The following is a 24,887-nucleotide window of genomic DNA, read 5'->3' as shown; positions in this document are numbered from 1 at the left end:
GACTGTAACAATCACAGTTAAAATAAGGCCTGCCAACTGACAGGCATTTAATGAATACCTAAATGAATATTATTAAATTAAGGCTTGTTGCTATTAACTTCCTATAGCAACACTGTAGAATATGAAGACCCACTGTAGAAGCTGAACTCAAAAGCTACCAACTTTCCTTCAAAATCATTCAGTTCTTTTAAGTGGTGCAGATTCAAGAATCATGACGTAACAGTGAATTCTATAATAGTGAATTTCCAACTATTTATCAACTTAGTCTACCATCAATCATGAAGCTTAAGTGTTGAAAAAGAATTTTTCTCAAATCCATACATCTAAGTACTATGCCACGTTTATGGGAGTCCTAACAAATGAGTAACACAGTGATGGCCTTTTATAAATCTTTCCAAGTATTTTTTTGTATCTGAGTTCTACCTAAAGCACAGGGTTAGGAAACTAACTACAAAGGTCTGTAAGTGTAACATGGTTAAATAAGGTTCATAAGAAACATGAGTTCAGTGGAAACAGGAGAAAAGAAATTACCTTCCTTCTGTCAGTCACTTACCATCCCATCATCTTCATTAAAAATGTCATGAGGTTACACAGGATAGCTGAGTAGAAAATGGATAGAAGAAAAAGAAAAGATACACAGAAAGACTATAAAAGAAACATGGTTTCTAATATTAAGACAGAAAAAGAACCCAAAAGTACTTAAGAATAGAAAGAACCCACAAATCTTTCCCAAAATCAAATTTTCTATCATTTTGTTATACTAAAAAAACCTGAAGAGTTCTGAATTACAACTGAAAAGACAGTAACAGAGTTCCATGATTATAACTACGAGTTTTAGGTGAACTAACCTCAAGTGCAAAACTTTAATTTTATATGTCCTGAGAAGTTAAAATTGCAAAAACAGAAAACTATCCAAATAAAGTGTATTTCTGTGGACGCTATTGAACTTGAACACGAATTTAACCATGAATGAACAGATTATTCTTACTTTTATTCCTTAGGTACTAATAAAGTTGAGACCAAAGACCAACAGCTCATCTCAAAAGTTCTCGATCTCCCCATTTACCAAAAAAGTTCAATTTAAAAAATACATGAAAATATTAACTGGACAATACTCCTAGATAGAGTCTTCGGTTACTCACCAAAGTAGGTATATAATGCTTGTGTCTAGTTCTAAGATTAGGAGTCAGACTACAGTGTGTCCATGCTAGATAAAATAATCTCTATTTCTCATATTTAAATGTAAGACAGCTTACTGAAGTTACTGGACTCTGTAAAGTGTACTATAATATGTAATTATTGCAATTATCACACCTGGAATGTAACAGGGTTATCATTCAGAGAACTAAATTTGTAAGGAGGAAAGGGAAGAAAATAAGATGATTTCAAATCTAAATAACAGACCTTTAAATGTAGCAAAAAGTCAAAACCTTCCAACAGCCTTAGCTTCGAAAATAACTACCTACTCTTGAGGATCTCTTTACAGTTATTTGTGCTTCTCTTTCCCCTAGTTTCTGTGCATAATTTGACAGTGACAATGTATTATGAATTTCCATAGGAAATATATTCAATATTAAGCTTACATACATGTATATTCTATTACAAAAGTTATGCCATTCAGTGTAATCTAACTAAAGATAATGAATGTAAATTATAGCCATTCTATTACAAGTTCTCTGAACTTAGTTGTAAAAATCCTAATTTACTCAAGTTTTGCACTAAAATTTACAAACCATGCAAAAGTGAAAATGTTTTAGACTTAAAACACTTGACAATATGAATCCACTGAACTAATTTAAATGTTGCTTTGCAAAGTAAAAAACAGTAAAAAAGACACAAGACAATCACTAATTACTTCTATTTCAGAATCCATTTCAATAAATTTACTACTTCTTACCACCTTAAACATACTTTTAAGGAGAAAATCCAGTATACATACAAAGATCAATTGTTTTAGTAGTACCTTAACTTTAAGAATAAAATAAAAATTGAAATAATAATCTTATTTAATTGGTAAAGAGAAAGTACACCATCACAAAAAAAAAGAGATTATTAATTCCTTAAACACTCCTTCTTTCCCTGTGACAATTATAGCTAATGATTCTAACAGAAAAAATTTTACAAATTGTAACCCATAAAACTTAACTCTAAAAACCACTAATTCAATCTGCTCTTTCCACTGCCTCCAAATATTTATTCTAAATAGTCACTGTAACAAAACTAACATTTCGTTATGATTCTAGACTAACAGGTGTTACTCTATTTATATGGGTTGCAGATGTTAAAACAAAAACACACGTAAGAAAACTTCATCCCTAATAACGGAATTCTCAGTTACTGCATTCATGTTCGAATACTACATAAAACTTCAATAGAGGCTAGCAAACCTATCTGGTCAAGGCACTAATAATATATCAACAACCACATTTCTTCAACATTTTTCCAAAGAGACCACCACCAATTTTCTTTATAAATACACAGAAAACCAGGCTCAGAAAATAGACATTTCTGCAATACAAGAAACTCGAATTTGGTCAGAACAAATATTTTACATCCTTTGAAATTATAAACTCTTCAAAACTTATCTATATATAAAACTGGAAAATACTATGATCTGTATTAGACAAGAGATAAGCAAACTTCAAATACTTATATCCACCCTATCATTCCAACAATATAATCCAATCTGTTGTAAAAAATCTTATTTTAAAAGACATAAAACATTAAAAAGCTAACATTTTCTTTTAGAAAGGTGAATACTGAAAATAAAGATGATCTATTTAAAAAGCAATATCAAAAGTTCAACTTCATTACAAGTATTTTTACTAACAGGATTATGACATACAAAAAATTATAAATTTGCTTATCAAAAAGTGATTTTTACACCAAGCCAATGAAAAAACAATTTATCTTACTGAACCAAACTAGAAACAGGACTGCATGTAACTAAAATGTATTTCATTTTAAATATGGTGACTAATGCCCAGTTTATTCTTTGTGATGGAGACCAACTCAGAATGTCAGATAGCCATCTGGTGGCTAATCCATTAAGAGTATATTTGAATTACATGTATATGAGACTAGTAGAAAAAATTTTGATAAAAAAATCTTTAATTTTTAACATCAAGAAATGACATAACAGTGATTTGGGGTATCTTTTACTGCATATTCATTCCTCCATTCTGTTACTGTTCAAAATATAAAAATTAAAATTCGCCAGAATTCTTGGGGAGCCATTAATTTGTCTTTAAAAAAAATGGAAAGTCTTTCAGAATTGAATTTCCCTGCCTCGAAAAGCATTTATAACTTTTTAAAAAATCAGTAATTGGTTAATGCTTTCTGATTATTATTTAGTACTCAGAAGTACTAGGAAATGAAGCTGAATCTGTAATAAAATCTGGAAATTTATTTGACTTACTATCTAACACAAACATGGTTCCTCATAATTTGTATGTTCCAAAGGTAATTTTCTACTTCCTTAAAATAAATTTGACTAATCAAGAGCCCATTATTCAAAAACTATAAATATATAGTACTACTAGTGCTAAACAAAGTTTTATAAAGACAAATGGGAAAAAAAGACACACAGTATATATCTAACAGTTACACCTGTCCCTAAATTAAATACCTCTGTGCTTTTTTCAAAATGTGCTAATTTACAAAGTAAAATATTGGGACATGCAAATCCAAATAACCAAGAAGTATTACTCTGAAACGAAAAAATATACGAAAATAGTGGATGAAGAAAATGTGTGTATGTATAAATATATATATACATTTACACACGAAACATGAGTTAGTATATTCCTACTACATCATATTTAGTTAAGATGAACAAATACATACAAACATACATATGTGTTAAACAACATAAAGCAAGGTAATACCCACTCAAGTGTAAACAGCACTGAAAATTACAAATAAATGGAAATAATATTCTTATCTCACTAAAGGCAGTTGTGAAGAGTACTGTACAGCTTTGAGCTCTGCAACTTAAAAAATAACATAAAGATATGGGAGGACATTTTAGCTAAAGTGGAAAAGAACAGCAAAAAGCTTTAAAACAACATACAAAGAAAGATTATGGGACTCAGGATGGGCTGGTTTAGGAGAAAGTTTAAAGGCCATGGGATACTATCATGCAAAACATGAAGGATCATAGGTATTTTTTTTAAATTTTATGTAATTAGCTGGTATTTTTTTCCCCCTAAAAGAGTAAATCAAAGCAAAGATTACGATGAATTACAAGATCTCTGAAATAATTTTATCTTAGTTTTTACATTTTAAGTGAAGGAGCACACTCTAACAAAGAAAACTATCCAGTGAGATAATGATTGGCTCTACAGAAAAATTAAAACCAAGATAAATAAAATATCCTACAGGACAAGTCTCCTTATAATTAAAGCTAAGGAGTTCTCCAATTTTTTTTTGTATTAGAATTATACTGTGCTTTTAAATAGAAAAAAATGATACATATCAGAAATGCCTGAGGAGCTCTTCCTGAATATATAGTGATTTCTCCGTCCATTTCAGAACTGGAGAGAGTATGTGTGTGTTGGGGGGGCGGAGGCAGGGTAGGGGTGATGGTTTGAGAAGGGTGATGAATATGTATATATTATGAATATGTATATTATGGAGAAAACTCCCAGGTGACTAATACACCTATGGCATTTGATGGACGATTTTAACTGATATGCTAACTATACCTTAAAAATATTTTTGTCACACAGATGAATTTGCAGAAACATAATTTTACCTATATAACAAACAGGAGAATCAACCATGGTGCCTATGAATAGTATTTCCTGCATATTTAAGGTACTTAAGGAAAAATACTTAAGTTTTATGAAAAGTTAGATTTAGGCATGAACTATAAAACTATTCAACACTATATAGAAAACAGATAAAATAAGTTCAAAATTCAATTGTAGAAAAACATCCTACTTCTTACCCAGTCAGGTGTCTTCATAATAACCAAAGGTATTACAACAGATTATAAAAACATTTAAAATACAATTTTATATAATTTTTATTTACACTTTAGAATTTAAATAACTTGCTGGGAACACCCTCTGTGAGTCAATGTAGTCTTTTTTTACTTGAAACTATTTAAACTTCAAGAAAGAAGGCTCACTAATTTTTTCAAGTGCAAGCAACAAAAGTGTTAGCTGAAAACAGCCAACTAATGGTTATGCGTGGCACAGACTTGATTATGTGAGCCCAGAGAGCCTCCCCACCTCTGTGTCCCCTCCAAAGGAGGCCTGAGTGTGCTTCTATGCCCCGGTTCCACTGAATTCATTACAATAGAGATGGACATTTGATATTCATAACGATCCAACATCTGAGCAATCTTCTTTCGAGACACACCGTGCTTATTCCTCCTACCAAAAAAGAAAAGGAGTTTAATTCTTTTTTAAGGATGTATAGGCTCAGGGATTAAGGTGTTTTAGAGTAACAGAGTGCAGACTCTAAATCACATTTTGCAAATAAATATAGAAGATACACCTCATTTACCAACATTTTATACCAAAAAAATTATACTGGTTCTCTCAAAGTTTTTAACAGTATTTAAAAAGGTTTAATGATATCATAAATCAGAAAAAAATGTTAACTGAATACACCTTTATTCACACAGAACCACTGATTCACTGAACTGAGTTAATATCCCGTATTTATTAATAAAAAAATCAAAGATTATGGGACACAGTTTTGAGAATTACAGAAGAACTGAATGGACCTGTAAGACCTCCAAAAATCAAATATCAAATATTTATCACTTTTTAAAAATTATTTTCGGACATTTCCTACTACATTTTTAAAACTTATTATCAACACAAAATTATTACAACGATTTGAACATATCTCACATAATGTTAAGTGAAAGAAACTAGACATAATGAATATATATTACAGCTTTTTTTATATAAAGTTAAAAAAAAAATCTATGGTGTTAAGGGAAAAGATATTTTAGAAAAAAAAAAATGCTTTAAAAAAAAGCAAGGAAGTAATTACCAAAGAGTTGTTACTGGGAAAGGGAATTCAAAGAACTTCTGAGGTGTTGATACTGTTCCCGTGACACGGGTAATGGCTGAATGAATATTTGCCTTATATGCTATTTAAGCTGTATGTCTATATTTCATGTACATTTTAGAGAGTTTAATTATGACAGCAAAAAGTGGTTTTAAAGTTGTTCTTGACCTTCAAAGAACTTTACAATTTATTTCACCCTAGTAGTTTTCTGTGCCCTGATATGGATTTGGCAAAACATACAGGAATACATTTTTCATTTACTGCTACAGTTTAAGATTTACTAGTGCTAATTCATTACAGAAGAAATGTTTACTTTTCAAAACTATTGATGCTTGTGTTCAAGATGAGACGAAAAAGCAAAAGAGAAAGAAGACAGAAGACCAAAAAAAGAGATCTCAAGTTGAAAATTAGCAAAATATGACTAAATCCACAAGATGTCAAATTTGATGATTCAATCAATTCTTTAAAGTCAAACTATCCTAGATATCAGTTAAACTGACTTTATTTAGTAAAGTCAAATTTTATTAAGAATTAGAATCAATTTTAAGTACCTCAAATGTAAACAAAGCCTAACTATATAACAATTTCATGAATTCATTTGCCCAGCATAACCCAAATATCTTTAGTATTTAAACTTCTGTCTCTTCTACCTGAGGTGCAATACACGGAAAGGCAGGCAAACAATACTTGATATTAGTAAATCTTTCAATTTATCTGTTCATATATGTTCAGAAAGAGAAAGTAAGATAACCAACGGAATAAAAGGCAAGGGGGAAAGAATTATTAGTTGGATGCTACATAGAATAATAGCTTTAAGCTGAAAGAGGGCAAACTGAGGTGGGAGGTGAAAAAAAAAAAGCTTTTTAAAAAAAGAGAGGTGATGGTTGCTCATCTCTGTGAATTTACTGAAAACCACTGTTCTGTACTGTACACTTTTAATGGGTAAACTGTAAAGTATGTGAATTATATCTCAAAATTGTTAACAAAGGTGGGGGCAAGGTGGGTAAAAGTGAAGGAAAAAAGAGTCCTAGCCAGGAAAACCAGTGCTGTCGGGGGAAAGACATGAAGGTGAAGACAAAGGGAAGAGCAGGGCTGAAAGTAATACAAGACCACACCCTCTCACCACAAACCTAAAACTTCAGTCTCTTGCTGACTGAAAAGGCAGCAAAATCTAACCAGATCTGTATTCATTTGGCAGCAGCATGATCTACTCAGAACTGATAAGAGATTATGTAGTCTTTCTTATCTATGTAGACTACTTAGTCATAATTTACTGCAGAAATAATAAGATATTTGAGGATTATGATATGCTGCCCAAACTCTGCTAGGAGTGTTAGGATTAGGTATATACACTCTATTACCTTTCTAAAATCAAAAAAAGAAAACCCACAGAATTCCAAAACACACTGATGCCAAGGATCTTGGTTATGGGAACAGGCACTGTAGTAGTAAAGATAGAAAAGAGGGCTCAAGATGAAAGCACCAGGTATAATGGGATGGGGTCTAAAACAAGAAGGCGGGGAAGTTAGAAGAGCAATGCAGAGGAGTGGCCTAAAGACCAGAGGGAAAAGTCCTAATTTTTCTCTCAATAGTTTCCTAGATCTCCACTAGCATTCAGTTGAAACAATGTAGGACTTGACATAATAGTAACAAACACGCCTAACAAGAAAAATTTAATAAAATTTAACAAGGCAAGGCACGTCAAAATCACTGAATTAAAGGCAATGTCCCTCTAGACAAAAAGGAAGAAGTAGCAGTCCCTATTCACAAGTAGTAAAGATATGACAAGCAAAGCTAGTAAAGACGTTGATCACGTACAAGAGAAAAGAAAAAAGATAAGGATTCAAAATAAATTAGAGTGCCTTACTTTTCTAATTCTTCAGGATCAAATTTCCACCAAGTTTCAGGTTCATGAAACTCTACTCTGTATCCTTTTCCTATGGCCTACACAAAGGAAAGGAAGAAAACAAAAACCCAGAGAACACTTCTTAAAGTAAAAAGAAGACAGACAAGATATAAATTTTATTTAGACAATACTTCTAAATTTGCTCAGTCAAGAAAAATTTTACTTTTAAAATAATATAGTTTATAAAAATTTTAAGACCACTTAACTGGACAAATTCCAATTACTATCAAGTCCAGGCAAAACTAACAAAATGAGCATATTCCTTAATAAGCACCGTTCCCAATTTTTAAAATCTAAGCAAACACATGTCTTCAGAAAACAAAGACAAACGTTTTAATAAAGATCAAGGTTAACAAAAATTCCAGAATTTAAAAAAATTGACAAGAATAAAACATAAAAACTTTCTCATCTCATATTTACCATTTCCACATATGGTTTCATTTCCCAAGCTTGTGTATTAGTGTTGTCTATTATAACTGGAGATCTCCCCTGATTGATAGCTTGTTTTGCTGAAATATAAAATAAATTTAAAAAACAAAACAAAAAAAGATAGCTATTAGGTTAAAATACACAAAATTTAAACATTCATTATTAAGAAACTTTCTACACCTCTGTACTTAAAACCATACTGTGCAATCTCTCGAGTCAGTGCCACGGAAAGGACTCCACTCCATTAAAAGGGAACTATCTGGTAGATGCAACCACCTGCAGCGAGTCTTCTCTAACTGTAGTGAACATCTTGGAGAAACATTTTCATGAACTTACAGCTAATGAAGCTTTTGTCTAGAACTAACTTTCATTTACAGGCAATACAGGAACAAGTTACATTTGAATATGGTCTGAGTATAAAAAGAGGTGAACATTTACTGACATGGAAAAATGGAGATTTGTTAACTGAAAATGGCAAGTGGCAAGACAATACATAAGTATGCTCTTATTCTGTTCAAAATATAAACATCTGTGAAGAGTTACTAGGAGAAATCAAAAGTGGTGATCTGTAAGTGGTGAAAATATTTTTATTTTATGCTTATCTGTATTTTCCAATGTCTTATAATTACAAATAAGAGTTTGAAATAAGAAATACTTATGTTAAAAAAGACAAGAAGTCTATAGCCATGCCACCCTGAAGAAGCCCGACCTTGTCTGATCTCGGAAGCTAAGCAGGGTTGGGCCTGGTTAGTACTTGGATGGGAGACCACCTAGGAAGACTAGGTGCTGTAGGCGTAAAAAATAAAAAAATAAGGGATTGTAAGCTGACAAGGTCCTTGCAATCTGTGAGGTCAACCAAGGGTTGCCTTGCCTAAAAAAAAAAGACATATAATTAAAAACCCATAATAAATGTAAAAGGCTGAGGCAAAAATGCAATTATGTGGAAGTTTTCTTGAGATTTCAATTCAAACCACTAAGTTCTACATAATGAAAACATTTATACAGAGGTCCAGGGCAGACAGAATTCTAAAGGTAAGTCGGTTTAAGTAGTAATAACTATGGTGAAATAGATATCTGGGAGCAGATGTCTCTAAATACTAAGAGAAAGTTAGAATGTGGATAGTAAACAGGATACCAAGATGCTATCATCTCCCACTGCTCCACCCCCAATCATAAAGAGCGATTAAATCTTTCATTAAAAAAAAAAACTTATTAAAGCAATTCTCCTAATATCGGATAGTTAGGCTTACACCTCCAGGAGTTATGTTCTAGAAGAGGAATTTATTAACCAAGTAATGGGGAGACTGCCGTCTTTCCATGAATAATCATCCAATACTACATCCCAGTACACTCCAGGAGAACAGAGGTCCTAAGGAAACAATGTTTGAATACGCAAATAATGAGCATCACTTTCTTAAACAAATTTACCACCATACTCAAAGAGAATAAAAACACCTTGGACAAGTATCTTAGGACAGAAGTACGCCCACCTAGTGGCCAGCCCCAGAGCTTGTACAGACCGCTTCCCCTGACGTCCGGAAAGCCCGGGGCCCATGCCCGGCCAGCAGCCAACCAGTCTCAGTGCCTACTCCTTCCCCACCGCAGCTGCTACTTCCGGCTTGGCCTCTGTCCTGCCTGGTGTGGAGGGCTCCCTCAGTTGCTGAGGACCAAGGAGGAGGAGAGTCCTATGCTGCCCTGTGATGGCGGCTGGGACTGTGACATGGGCAGGGGCCAGTGTTGGCAGCTACCATTATTGGAGGTAGGGGCCTGTGTCCTGCCCTGTCTGGATGTGCCCCTCTCAGGTGTGGAGAGCTGGAGATAGAAACTGCCACCTCCCACCAGGATGCAGGAGTTGGGGTTGAGGTGAGTCATGGCCTCTTGCTGGCAAAGATTTATTGGAGGGGAGTGTCCCCAAGCCCCCCACTCCTCCAGCCTAGAATGGGAAGTGAGTCCCAACCCCTCTGGCCATGGCACCTTTTAGACTAGGCTGCCAGCTCAGGCAGGATAAAAGGTGCTGGGATGAGCATGGGCGTGGAAGTCCTGTCAGCCGAAAAATAAAAGTCTACCTCAGAGCTACATTAAAAAAAAAAAAAAAGAAAAATAAAGAAAAGAAAACAGAAGAACAAAAAACACCTTGGAGGTGTTTTCAATTTATAAACAGCCTAAGATGAATTTAGAGTCTTCTTATAATAAAGATGAGGCAGACAGACATTACTAGTATGGTTCCTAGCATTTAAAAGTATTCAATAAATACCTGTCGAGAAATTCCACCCTAAATAAGTCATGCTTATAATTTTCAAAATGTCTAATGACTGCTAGTTATATTACCCTGAAAAAAGTAAAAATTACCTGAAAAAGTCCATATTTTTATACCACTAATAAAACTAGATGTTTATCTAGACACCAATATTTTGTTCAGCAATGAAATTCACAAGCATGAACTTTTTAATGAAATGTTCTAGACTAGTTTTGCAAACAGAAAAACACCCTACAAACAGGCTTCTCCGTCCGCCAAAGGGCACTGACTCCTATTCTCTTAACTTTATGCCAATAACGCCAAACACTGGAATTGCAATACCACCACTGTTTGATCTGGGCAATAACGTTTTGTGGCATGTAAAAAAATGAAAATCAATTAATATTTTGGGGGATTTTTTTTGAGATATTTTTATGCCACTTTCTAATATATTTAGAGAAATCCTCGAATGTCATAGAAATAATACTGAGAAATAGTCTTACAATCAAACTTATTTGACGTTTAAACTTTCCTGTGAAACCACGAACTGTGACAGAGTGATACCTTTTACTAATAAATATCCTCACTGAAATTCCTTACTCCAAAAATTGAAGATTAGAAAGAAAAGATATTTATCCCATTTTTCTCGTACAAACTGTACTTGTACTATAGGGTGACTCTACTTGCTAGTTGTAGTTGAGAGGAAGTTCTCATTGCAGAACAAGTTCAGCTACTAAACACGGAAAGAACAACAGACCTAGAAAATCACCATTTTGCAACCCTTAATGAAATAACTGATTCAGGAAACAATAACTCACTGTTGGATTAAACCATTAGATATAAGATTTATAGGGAACTTGATAATGAAGGAAGCAGGCTGTCCCTCTGAAGCTACTGATCAATCTTAGCATCACTAAAAATGGGACTACCAGATCTTTGCTTACCAAAAAAGTAAGTTGAACCTGACAAAGCCTTCAGCCTAGAGTTAACTTCTATTTAAGGCAATACAGGAGAAAAAAGATAAATGGTTACCACAAGGAAGCAAATAGACAATTGCTGGATATAGGACATTTTATAGGACAAACCACCAAGTTTCTGTAACAAGTTAACGAACTTGGTATGAGGGTGAAAAGAGGGGGAATTGCTATAGATTAACATAATTAAAAGAAACATAAAAACAAGGTACTGTAAGGACCTTGTTCAGATCCTGACTCAAATAAAACAACTGTAAAGAAATAGTTAAGACGACAAGGAAAACTCAATTACAGACTGGGTATTACATGTCAAAAAAATTGTTGGTTTTTTTTTAAGTAAAAAGGTGGTTAATTTGAAATACATAAAGTGTGTCTAGAATTTGTTTTAAAATACTTTGGCAAATTAAAAAAAGGGAGAGGTGGAAACAAGAAAGGAAAAAGCCGATATGGCAATATCTAGATAACTGATAATTTTGAGTGATGAGAATATGGAGTTCACTGTAATCTCTCTACATTTAAAGTTTTTCATAATAAATTAATTTGTTTAATCATCAATGCATTCTTCATCTTTAAAAAAAGAAATTAACTTATACCATATGCATTTACCTACATAGTTCTAGATCAAGTTTTCAACCTGACAACAACATTAGAATATCTGGGTAATTTTCAAAAAAATATCAATGCTTAGATCCACTCCAGACCAACTAAACCAGAATCACTGGGGCTGACTCAGGCATAAGTTTTTTTAAAAAGGTCCCTAAATGATTCAAATGTGCAACAAGGTTAAGAACCACTATTTCAAGGTAAAAAGAAACTGACCCATGTGCCAATAAAAAATTCATTAAATAGATTTTTCATAGGGTAATATGAATGATAAAAGTTTTCAATATTCACAGGTATTATATTAAGCCTTAGAAAATATTAACATTACTCTTACAAAAATCACTTTTGGGAATACAGAAATACAGTATCAGAGTTTTCTGAATTTATTCAAGAGATATAAAATAAAGCCTACCAAAATATCCCAAATCTCTATTTTGCCAGCTTATACTGGTACATTATTTACAGTTTACAAAACAGTCTATCTAGAGTCTCTGATTTTCACAACCTTGATCAGATAACACAAGTATAATTCTCACTGCTTCTAACATGAAAAAACCGAGTCTCAAAGCTTTCGAATGGCTTGTGAAAGTCGTTCGGCTGGTATAGGTGAAGTTGAGAATAAAAACCCAGGTCCTCTGACTCCTAGTCAAATATTCTATCCCGGGAGACCTGGCCCAAAACAAACCTCTGTTCTGGTTCCAGTCATGGGCATCACCAAGTTGATTAACATTATACCTGTACCCATCTTGATGGTGGAAATAGTCATCAGTGCTGAACACAATGCCATCACGACTCTGACCAAGCAGAACTCTGTTAATAAAAGAAATCATAAAGTGCCATTTATAAAATCTATTGCCATCAGACATAACCCACAAAGGAAAGCTTATTAAATGAATTTCTGGAGCATACCTGTAAGTATATCACAAACAACAGCAGAGGAGCTGAACCTTAAAAGCTTTCGGATTTCAAATATCATTTTAGACTTAAACCTACACAATTACAGCCACTATCGAAAATTTTTTTAAGTGGTATTTATATTTCAACTTTTAGAAATATCTCAAAATTGTGTCAACTATTATCCATGTTTTAACTTTAGTGCATTTGTATTTGGTGTCTAAAAATGCCTAAATTCAGCGCAAAAGGTAACCTAAAAGGCAAGTAAGCCTAAGTAAGCAACTCATCTGGGGGAAAACTGTATTTAATCCAAAATAGCTCTGATAAACTCATTTCCCTGAAGCACAAACATAAAACCCGCAAGTGGGAGTCAGAACTGGCTTGAGGCTTAAGGCAGTGAAACAGTCTGTGATCTTCCACAGTATAATCAAACTTTAACTTTTTAAGAGATTCAATTACTAAATTAAATTAATTATTAAACACCAAACAAAAGACACTCTCAGAACAAGTCAACAGCAATTAAGCTTTGTTCTTACAATATCACCTTAATTTCTAAGCTGTGAGATTAATAAGTGTTCAGATTGTCAGAGAATTCCCACTAGTGACTCCTGAAAAAGAAGGGGTTTGCGAAGAAAAGGGGAAAACACAGTGAGAGAATGATTTCGATCCAACAGTAACAACAGTATTTTGTTGTTTCTTTTCTCTCCCTCAACCATCAGGCAAATGGATGGATATGGTTCTAAAATTTTTCGAGGCAGGAGGGGAGTGGAAGGTGGTAGAAGGGATTGAAAGTAAAAGAATATTGTCCTGGGATGATTCAAGCATAGTACTTCCTAATAAAAATAATAAAAGGATTTCAACTATTATGATAAACATCGCTCCTTTCCTCAGCTTATAATAAATAAAATCACATATATCAAGATTAAAATTTTTAAATATCCATTTCCATTTATAGAATTATGATTCAAATTACCTCCAACAAAACAAATGAAAGTAAATGGTTTGAGTTGTTTGTTTAGGATGATACTTAAACATTTAAACTAGTATTGGATTTCTTTTTTAGGCAGCCATAATTTTTTCAAAATATATCCATCTAACATGTTTGGTATCTTATTTGCTTATATGTATAACCTAGAATATAAAAATGCCACAACATTAGCACTCCAAACCTAAGCTCACTCATCTAAAAAGACTTTGATCATAATCAACTCTGTGATGCATAAATATATTTAACAGTACCAGAACAGATACCATCTCTCCTAGATATCCTGTTTCATTTTTTTCTGTTCTATTACTTTTAGCAGGTGACTTTTCAGATGTTAATAATACCATGCTATTAGAGTACAGTGGCTTTTGTATCCAAGAACTGTTTTAACCTCTCCCAAATAAAAAAAGAAAAAGGGGGAGATAGGAGCGGCAAATCAATTTACATCATTAAATCAAGTCAACACCATGCATGAATAAACCTCTATTGAAGTTCATCTCAAATATATAAATCATAATTATAGCAAATTATTTTAGTTTGGAGAGACTTTTTTCTACCAAGACTGCTCATCATCTTTTTAAAATTCCTTGAATTATCGTGAACTATGAAGCTTTATTTTGGGGACTTATATTTTTAAAATACCTTTATCAATCTGGATATATCAGATGTCATGCCAACCATTTGAACAAAAAATGAATTATTTAAGAATATTAGTATTTTCAAAATTCTTATAGTCAATTTCTATCAGAATTCTCACAAGTCAAGATACTAAAATGGATTTTCAGGCTGTCAAAATTTAAGACTCTGAAAAATCAAGTATCTAATTTAAAAAAGTCAGATGTGGGCCAAACTGGCCCTTCGATTTGTATCTTTTCAAAACAGTTATCTTTTTGAAAACCTATGTGGCAAGCATTTTTTATATCTATGACCTCATTTAATTCTCACAGCAACCATGCTAATTTGATATTAAACAAATTCAGAAAAGAAAATAATTTCAGAAATCAGACCACCAAAGTCATCCAAATAGTGGCGGGAGAGACAAAACCAACAGCTTACAATGATCCCTGTTATTCAGGAGCCAGGGAACCACTGTAAGCCAGTGTATCATCTCCTCTCCTTGAGTGTGAGTTGGACTTAGAGACTAGCTTCTAACAGAATATGGCAGAGGGGATGGAAGGTTACAGAAAAAAGCTTCTGTCTTGGGCTCAGCACTGGCTAGCTTTCTCTCATCACGTTCTGAGTCGAGAGAGGTCCAAGTAGCAGAGAATTGAAGGGTCTGCAGCCTACCACCAGCAAGGCCCTCAATCCAAAAGCTCACAAGGAACTGAGTTCAAAGCAGATCCTCCCCAAGGCAAGCCTTCAGACCAGAACACAGCCTTAGCCAATATCTTGACCACAGCACTGTCAGAGACCTCGAACCAAAGAAATCCAGACAACTGTCCTTCAGAAACTGTGAGACAATAAATGTTTGTTGCTTTAATGACTCATTTTTAGGTAATTTGTTACATAGCCATAAATAACTACTGCACTTTGTGCTTATAATTTTTCACTTAAGGAACAAGTAAATCATGTTCCTTAAGCCCTGTGTTTTGGGAACCCAATCCCCAAAATGGCTTACAGTGTGAGTTAATTTCCATGGTTTATTTTTTGAAATTTCTTAAGAACTATGCGTTATTTTCTCTAATACATGCAAATGCATTTAAAAATAGAGATCTGAGTAAAACTAAGACTTCATGAACCCTTTGCCTTCTCATGTACTGAAGAGCCTTGCATACCCCTAGCCCAAGACCACTTTCCCTGGCAGTTCCTTGAATTAAGAGAAATTCATAAAAACTCAATTTTTTCCTCTGGAGTTTAAATTGAGATCTCCAAAAGCCGGTGGGGTGGGGGGGAGGGAGGGGAATCTCTTCCCATTCCTCTTTAAACTATAAGTGTAGTAGTTTCCTACACTGCTGTAACAAATTACCACAAACTTGCTGACTTAAAACAATACAGATTTATGATCTTACAGTTCTGAAGGCCAGAAGTCCGATATCAGTTTTACTGGGCTAAAATCAAGGTGGGCGCAGGCTGGCATTCCACCTGGAGGCCCTAAAGGTGAATGTTTACTTGCCCTTTCCAGCTTCAAAGGGCCACCTGAATACCTTTGGCTCATGGTCCCTTCCTCCATCTTCAAGCCAGCAATGTAGCTAGCATCTTCTCTCCTCTCTGATAAGTGCCTCAACTATCTTTTGTCTCTGATCAACTCCAGACATATATATGAAATTAGTGACCTATTTCTGAAAATATACTCTTTTGTTGGTGAAATCTGTATGAAATGTGGATTAGCTAAAATATTTTAGATTCACTCCTCCCCCTTGCATAAACAAGGTATAAGAATCTAGCAAAATCTATATCCCACACCCCTACGAATGACACTCAAGGCTTGATCTCTAACTGGTCCTGTGTCCATCCAAAGAGTCAGAGAATTCTGTTTGGCTGCTGCCAACCACAATGGTAACAAAATTCTACCTCTAAAACATCGCTGAATTCTGCCTCACATGAACTCTTTGTCCTTTTAGGAAAACTAACAGCACTTTTCATCAAAGTGCTGTTAGTTTTCCTAAAAGGACAAAGAGTTGGCACTTTATCATACTAACAAAGGTTGTATTAACTGTTTTGTACTAGCTTACTCATAAATATTCAAAGTCTATACTTGTGTTAGAAATTAATCTAATATTGATTCCATTAAAATCTGTTAGCGAACTCATGGGTAAACAGCTAAGCCTCAGCCACTTATAACCAAATTGGCTTGGGTAGGTTATAAATAAATAAAAAGATAACGCTGTATTGTGTAGCTTATGCTAAATGCAAAGAGTGATAAAGGCAAATACCCACTAAGTTCAGAAGGATTACTGAGGGCTAAGATAAGCCAAACACCTCAAAAAGTAGTGGCACTTAAGGAACCTTTGAATAAGCAAAGTCCTGAGAACGACGAATGGACAAGTTATTATGTCTCCTGCAGTTGAGGGCGGGTAGTAGCCCAAGTGCAGACGGCTATGAAGATGGAGAGGTGGGTAAGGACTAACCTTAGGAAGAAGGGGACGACTACTACCCCAAGTTACGTGAACTTGAACGCCCAGATTCATTACCAGAGAGCAATACTAAACAACGCTATCTTTTAACTCAGTGCCCAAAATCAACTCAACTCAGATCTACCAAATCTTTACTTTTTTTCTTCCAAGCTCATTTTCAAGCTCATTAAGCTATTCCTCACCAAAGAACATGTGGCTTTATATCCAATCCCACACATACAATTCTACTGCAAAAATTGCTGACCTAAAAGAAATACTCCTGCTTCCTTAACCAAGCTCCTTGCAAGTCAGGAATCATGTACAGAGCTGTGCACACAACAGATGGCAGAGTGAAGGAGCAGGGAAGAAATACATGGTCATTTATGTCCCTCGTTTGATCTTTTATCCGGTTTTGGAACTTCTCTCAAGTCCCTTAAGCTGAATTTCTCCTCTTCAGCCTCGGCTTCTTCCACAAAATGAAAAGAATGCAACGCACCTTACAAGATTTTTATATATGAAAGTACTCTGTAAATCATGACACAAATGGTAATTGCTACTCTAACTTCCATTCTTATATCTAATCACTCAATGAAGAAATATACATATTATATATAATCATCAGTCATCTCCCACTACAACTAAGTCTCCCTGGAATACTTAATTACTACTACTTTATTCACCTTCCATTTTAACATACTAAAATATGTTGTCCCAAACCTAATCTACCTTTCTTATGTTTATTCTATACTAAATCTTAGTCAAGATCCTTAGCTAGAAAATCCCTTGATCCAATTTCCAAATCTAAACTAATACTTTTCTCTGATATTTTAAATCTACAAGATTGCTCCTGTTCGTGACAATTTCACTCTTAATTTCTATCCTTTCTAGAGTTGAAATTTCATCCTTTTCGCAAAATCTTCATTAAAGAGGAATTTAAATGCAAAGACTTAAATTTCAATTCATGTATAAAGATCACAGTTTACAATCTAGTTTGAAATGTCTATATATTTAATCTTTCCCTAATTTCTTGCTTCAGAAGAAACCCTATGTTTAGATTGTTTAGGTTATCTCACAAATAAATATAAAACATTTACAAAATCGTTCCTTGAAATTTATCCTCATCCAAAGATAACACAAAAATTTTCTTTCCCCCTTATTTGGCATAAATCCTAAATCATTTTACATAAATTGCAAAAAAAATTGAATTTTCTTTGTGCTACTTTTCACAACTGCACAAATGTATTCCAGCGCATCGACATTCTTTTTTAAAAAATGTAAACAAAACCAGAATTTAGGATAAAACATCACCAATTCTAACTCCATTAATTCAGATATCGTTCACTTCAAACTCAAAGACACCAAAAAAAGGATTCCCTCTGCCAGTCAACAGTATGGACAGGGTAGTGCTTCAATCACCCTCAAAATTCCTTTCCTTGGGTTACCTCATTTGCTTCTCACAATAAATCTAAAAAAATAAATAAATATTACTCATTCTATTAACACATAGCAAAATTTGTCCACAGTCATGAAGTGAAATAACTGAGTCAAAGCCTGAATTTCTAACTCTTCCAACTCTTCTTAAACAGCTGACTTAAAAGTGAAGGCCAGCAGTTCTCAAATAGCATTTGCTTTTACCACGATCATAATTATACATGGTGTATCTATTTTAAAGCCCTTAGGAGATTTTTAATATAAATATGCCAATTCTCCTTTCATTAGAAAACATCTTTTTAAATATTTAGTGAGATGCCATTCTCAAGTACAACAAAGTTTTACTAGAAACATGAAAGCATGTGTTGTTGATTACAACTATCACAATTTTTAAGTAATGAATTAACAAGTATTCACTTGGTATCCTTTACTTACCGAGACAATGTTGTTTTCCCAGAACCAGGCAAGCCTCTTAAAAGAATAAGTAATTTCTGCAATTTTAACTTTTCCTCTTGAAACTGCTGGTTCATAAACCTGTCTGTTCTATTATGTTTGTCCATGGAAGGACCCTTCCAGCATCCTTCGCTGGTTTCACAGAAACCATTATTCACATATCCACCTTGCACGCTGCAGCCATTTCTGTAGGGATGATCACTACTGATAGTCTCACTACAGTCAGTATATTCACGGTTCTGATCAAAAGTCAAACAATTCCAAGGAACATAACTATTTACATAACACCCATTTCGAATCTGAGAGCCATCTTGGGCATGAAAAATATTTGACAGTGGACTTGGTGGAGCACTGAATCTTTGAATATTTAAATGATAGTTAGAACTGGGAAGAGGAGGACCTCGGGGTACTATAAAAGAATGCAATGGTTGCCATTCAGGCCTGAAGGAAGTAAATAACTCATCACAAAATGAAGGTATTACTTGTCCACTATGAGGATGTTTGCCTAGCTCATTCTCCACATGCTGTTGATAATCACGATGTGACTGAAGAGCATTACTAAGATCTCTTTTCTTTTCTTCTTCATATTTTATCAGATCATTATTATGGCCATGAAAATATGGAATAAATTGTTCCTCAGGAGGCTCAGGGTCCTTACAACTGACTTCCAAATCATCTTTTTCATTTTCAAGCTCTTCAATTTCTTTGTAAAATTGGAATAATTCATTGTCAATCTCTGATTTTTTGGCGTTAAATTTCTGTTTCTCTTCTCTTCCTCCTTTGCCACCTACACCACTGATAGTATCTGCTTGATTCCTCCTTTCAGTACATTTCCTTTTCTCAGGGGGTTTGTAGATGGGTCCTATAAATGCTTTACTGGTGCTATAGATCTCATCATCTGTGGATACCAACTGACGACTTACAGCCGGTAAAACTTGAGAATCAATGGACCCAGTAACATCTGGTCTATTACGGGAGATCTCATCATGCACAGGTTTCAGCAAATCTGTAGTTTTAGTTTTGGTTTTGTCCTCCTGCTGATAATTATGTCCTCTGACATCAGCGACAACCCAATCATTTCCAGTTTTCTCTTGGATTCTGTGAAAATTAGAACTACCATGATGAGGAAAAACAAAAGCCCCTTCAGTTGACTTTAATTTTTTATAGCACGGTTCACTTGTTAGTTCTTTCCCATGTCCCAAGGATTTAGCTTCAACTTCACCATAAGGCATCTGAGGAGTAAAGAAATCATGTAATTAATAGCTAATATTTTAAAAACCTTAAGAAAAGTTTCCTCAGCAACAAGCAACTAGAAAAAGATTTAAATTTGTGGTATGAGCATTAAATGGTAACATCTTCCCAAAATACGAAAATAAGAAAATTGTAACTTTATAATCACTTACTACTTAAGTATGTTATTGCTATTGCTATAACAATTAATTGAGAGGGATCTCTTTGAAAGTAAATATCGTTTTTTAAAAAAGATATATCACACCTTTAACCTAAATGATGCATTTCTGAATTTAGAGAACTCAAAGACCTAGTAAGTTTGAAAAATTAAAACAATATACGTTTTGATGACACAGACACACAATTGTGTACTAAGAAGGAGAGTAAATCTGCCAACCAAACTGACACATATCCAAACTGGCTACAATAAAATGCATTCTAAAAGTCTTCCTATTTAAAACCACCATGTACATAGAAAGTAAGCGGATCTAGCTCCCAAAACTGCCCGCCAGCCACATCCTCCTTAGTAATCAAACGGCAGATTAACTGGAACGCCAGTTACGGGCTCCACTCCCGTGAACAGTGCAAAAAGTGATTTCCATTCATTTAAAAGGAAAGAAACTTCGACAGCACTGAAAATGACGCGAGCATATTACATTTAAAAAAAGAAATTCTGGCAGCTCCCAAAGTCAAAGCGCTCATCTTTTCCAAGTGACTGGTCTATGTCGAAGATAAACCCTGCTTCCCTTGAAAATTCCGACGGACCTTCAAGAGCACAATCCAAGAGCTAGCTTCACCCTGTCGCCCTCCGCTCGGCCCGCTCCCCGGTGTTCCTCTAACACGAGACGAGAGGAGGACAGAGCCGAAGAGGCGGACGAGAGAGGCCAAGGAAGAACGCCGAATGCCCGCAAACAGCGCCCTCCTTGGCCACCTGTCACTTCCCGTCCCCACATTCGAGCCTCGTTAAAGTCCCGAGGAAGAGCAAGGGCTGCGGGGTCGTCGCGCGGCCTGCCCAGAGCCCGACCCCACGGCCTCCCGATCTCCCCGCAGGGCAGCCGGGGAACGTGCGCCCCGCTGTCTCCGTCCCACCGGAAACGAGTTCAGGTTCTGCTGCGAATTCCGTTACGGCCAACGGAAGGGTCCGGCCGAGCGCCGGCGAGAGAAAGAAACCCGAAACGGCGCCCCCACTCCCCCGCTCCCGATACGCACATACACACACAAAGGTGTTTACTCACCTTACCCGACAGCTCCGCATTGACCTTCACCTCCCAATAAAACCTTCTAGCAAGACACGGACCTCCAAGAAGCTGAAGGAGACGCGGAGACACTGCCCTAAAGCAGAGACCAGGACGGACTCAGAGCCCAGTCCTAAAGAGTCAGGCGTCGGGCCGCACCTCAGCGCGCAAGATGGCGGACAGCTCCCGGTTACCCAGAAGGCAGCGCGCGCTCGCTCTAAGTATTGTGGGAACTGACGTCCGGCGTCAAGTCGGTCCGGACGCCTCTGCGGACAGCGACTGGGCCTCCCAGAATCCACTGCGTCATAGACGCAGTACTTTGACAACACAGCCCGGACTGAGTTCCTAGACCTGGAGCGGGCCGGTCATTTAGAAACACTAGTTTTGGCCAAAAAAGACAGTGATGTGCTCCGGGGTTCACCCCTAAAGGGAAAGACAACGCGAGTGCCTGGCACCCCGGAAATAGACATGAGTGGCTCTCAGTGCTTTTAAGCTTTTAAGGCTTTTTAACGGACAATGGATCAGGCTTTGCAAAGGGGACTCGACCTTTGAAATCGCCGAGTAGGGTCGCCCACGTTTTTACGAAAACCGCCCAGTAATTGCAGGCTCATATTCTTCCGTTGGAGGAGAGCATGACCGCAGCAGAGCCTCGGTAACAGATAAGAGTGCTCGTGAGGAAACCGTGTAGTCTCCTGTTCGTGTTTTGTTTGGGGAATAAAGACCCATCGCTGAGCTTTCGCGTTAAAAAGAATATGTGAAAAGCGCTTAGAACCGCGCCTGGTAACAAGTGCTGTGTTCGTTAAATAAATACGAACCGAACAACTGGTAATCTTCAGGCCAGGGTCCCCTTTGCCTGGAGCCGCCCCTGCCCAGCATTCTTTCCCGTCCTGCAAGGGGAACTGCCGATTTCTTCGTAAATAAATCTTTCTGTTAAAGGTAGCGTTTCAGTTTATAAGTACAACAGTTAAAATCACCATCAGGAATATTTGCATTTGAGTATTTAACAGCTTTATGACCAAAAGGGCTCAGCAAAGCAATCTATCCCCTCCGAAACAACCTTCCTCAAATGCAAGTTCCCACATTGACCTTTGTCTGACGTTTCCTCCGGATTAAATTCAAGTGTGTCCTCAGGATATTACACCCAGAGGCGCAGGATGTCTTTCCATTATAAGGTGATATGTATCTTTATCGCCCTCAAGGTGTTATTCTGTTTCTCCACTGTGTATTTTCCTCTTTGCAACTAATGAACAATCCGTGAGAAGATACTTTGAAACCAAATAAATATCTTGCTCCCAATAAAACTCTACTTTAAGATTCAGCCTGTACTGATGATTCTTGCTGCAACCGACATTTACAAATTGTTGAATTTTTTCTTTCTAACTCTTTCATGCGCTTCACATTTATTAGTCCTGGTGCTGCTATAAAGAACAGCCTTCCTCATTTATTTCTTTACTATCTTTACACCTTTCTGTTCAGAAGTTATAATCCAATGCATTCTGTCTCCATGTTTATTAGACTATTTTTAAGACAGTTTCAGTCACAGAAAAATTGAGTAGGCAGTAAAGAGAGTTCTCGTGTAGCCCCTACCCAAACACAAACACAGAAACACACTCACACAGCCTTCCTTGTTACCTCTTACATTATTATAGTATATTGTTATAATTAGTTAACCAATATTGATACATTAATATCAACTACAGTCCAATATTGATACATTAATATCAACTACAGTCCATTACTCAGATTTCCTGTTTTTTAAAAAAAATTTATTTAAATTAGTTTCAAGTATACAGTACATTGGTTAGACATCTATACAGTTCATAAAATGATCCCCTCAATTGCTCCTTCCCTCCCCTGACCCTCAACCTAGCCAATGTATTAATGCTAACTGCATTCCCTACGCTGTGCTCCCCATCCCTGTGACCATCCATCAGCTACTAATTTGTACTTCTTTAACCCTTCACTCCATTCTCCCAGTTCCCCAAATCCCCCTCCCCTCTGTCCATCACCAAATTGTCCAATATATTTGTGAGTCTGTTTTTGATTAGTTTGTTCTCTTTATTCCTTAAATTCCGCATATAAGTGAAATCATATAGTGTTTATCTTTCTCTGTCTTACTTAAATACCTTCTAGGTCCATCAAAGCAATATCTTTTTCCATTCCCTTCCTTTTCATATGTAGGGGTCTTGTTTTCTTATCCTTTCAGCCACCCTATCTTTTAGTTGGAGCACTTAATTCTTTTCCATTTATGGTACTTACTGATAGGTATGTAGTTGTTACTATTCTTTATTCCTGTTTTTGATACCCGTTTTTTCTTCTTAAAGAAGTCCCTCCAACATTTCCTGTAATATTGGCTTGGCGGCGATAAATTCCTTTAGCTTACTTTTGTCTGGGAAGCTCTTTATCTGTCCTTCAAGTCTAAATGATACCTTTGCTGGATAAAGTATTTTTGGTTGTAGATCCTGAGTCTTCATTCTGTCAAATATTTTTTGCCAAGCCCTTCTGTCCTACATAGTTTCTTCTGAGAAATCAGCTGCCAGTCTTGTGGGTGTTCTCTTATAAGTAATTATCTGTTTTTCTCTTGCTGCTTTTAATATTCTTTCTTTGTATTTAAACTTTGGCATTTTAATTATGATGTGTCTTGGTGTGAGCCTCTTTGGATCCCTGATTTTGGGACTTCTCTGAGCTTCCTGGGGTTTTATGTCCATTTCCTTCACCAGGTTAGGGAAGTTTCCCATTATTATTTCTTTAAACAGCTGTTCAACATCTTGATTTTCTTCAGTTACGCAATCAGACGGATATTAGGACCCTTAATAGTGTCCCATATGCTCCTTAAATTATTTTTATAGTCTTGGCATCTTATCTCTTGCCGTTTTGATTGCGTGTCCTTGGCTTTCCCATCCTTTAGATAAGGCATTTGATCTTTTTCTTTATTTGTTTATTCCTTTGTTTATTCCATTTAATATACTTCTGAGATGATGTGTTCTTCATTTCAGACTGGTTCCTTTTTATAATTTCCATGTCCATTTTTATGTGGTGTTTTTTTTTAATCTCTTTGTTGAAGTTCTCTACACTTCCCAAAAGTTCATTGAGCATCTTTATAAACAGTGTTTTGAACTCTGCATCTATTAGATTACTTGACTCCATTATATCTGGATCTCTGTTCTGTTCTCTCAAAAGGTTTCTACTTCTTTGTCTTCCCATTTTGGCTGCCTTTCTGTGTCTATTTCTATGTACTAAGCAAAGCTCTTAAGTCTCCCGGTCTTATTAATGTGGATTTGTGAAGTAGGTGTCCAGTGGCACAGTCCTGAGAGGGGTTCAGCTGCAGGCCAAGTTTAGCCCAAGCTTCTGCCCCTACGGGGCCACCTGTTAAGATTCAGCAAACAATCCACAGATGCTGTGCTTATAGTTGCCTCAAAAGGCCACAT

The 24,887-nt window shown here is 35.7% G+C and overlaps 1 protein-coding gene and 1 pseudogene across 8 annotated transcripts; one reads left to right on the top strand and one right to left on the bottom strand.

Moving 5' to 3' along the window:
- Positions 1 to 1,843: 1,843 nt before the first annotated feature.
- Positions 1,844 to 21,657, bottom strand: N4BP2L2 (NEDD4 binding protein 2 like 2). 8 transcript variants are annotated; one of them, XR_005654977.1, is made up of 6 exons: positions 21,460 to 21,656; positions 18,977 to 20,226; positions 12,914 to 12,988; positions 8,357 to 8,445; positions 7,898 to 7,974; positions 1,844 to 5,381 (listed from the first exon to the last, which is right to left on the bottom strand). XR_005654977.1 is itself a non-coding variant. In XM_039873080.1 (6 exons), the coding sequence occupies exons 2-6, from the start codon at positions 20,224 to 20,226 to the stop codon at positions 5,183 to 5,185; spliced, it is 1,740 nt and encodes a 579-aa protein (XP_039729014.1). In that variant the 5' UTR covers positions 21,460 to 21,655; the 3' UTR covers positions 1,844 to 5,182. The 8 variants fall into 8 exon arrangements, 6 of the variants coding, with proteins under 6 accessions (XP_039729014.1, XP_039729015.1, XP_039729018.1 ...); XM_039873080.1 differs by having other exon boundaries at positions 12,864 to 12,988; positions 21,460 to 21,655; XM_039873081.1 differs by lacking the exon at positions 21,460 to 21,656 and adding an exon at positions 20,881 to 21,293 and having other exon boundaries at positions 12,864 to 12,988.
- Positions 9,042 to 9,160, top strand: LOC120610753 (uncharacterized; annotated as a pseudogene).
- Positions 21,658 to 24,887: the final 3,230 nt, after the last annotated feature.

This window comes from Pteropus medius, unplaced genomic scaffold (assembly GCF_902729225.1).
Source record: "Pteropus medius unplaced genomic scaffold, Ma_sr-lr_union100, whole genome shotgun sequence".
NCBI classification, from domain to species: domain Eukaryota; kingdom Metazoa; phylum Chordata; class Mammalia; order Chiroptera; family Pteropodidae; genus Pteropus; species Pteropus medius.
This window is presented reverse-complemented; position numbering and strand designations above follow the sequence as displayed.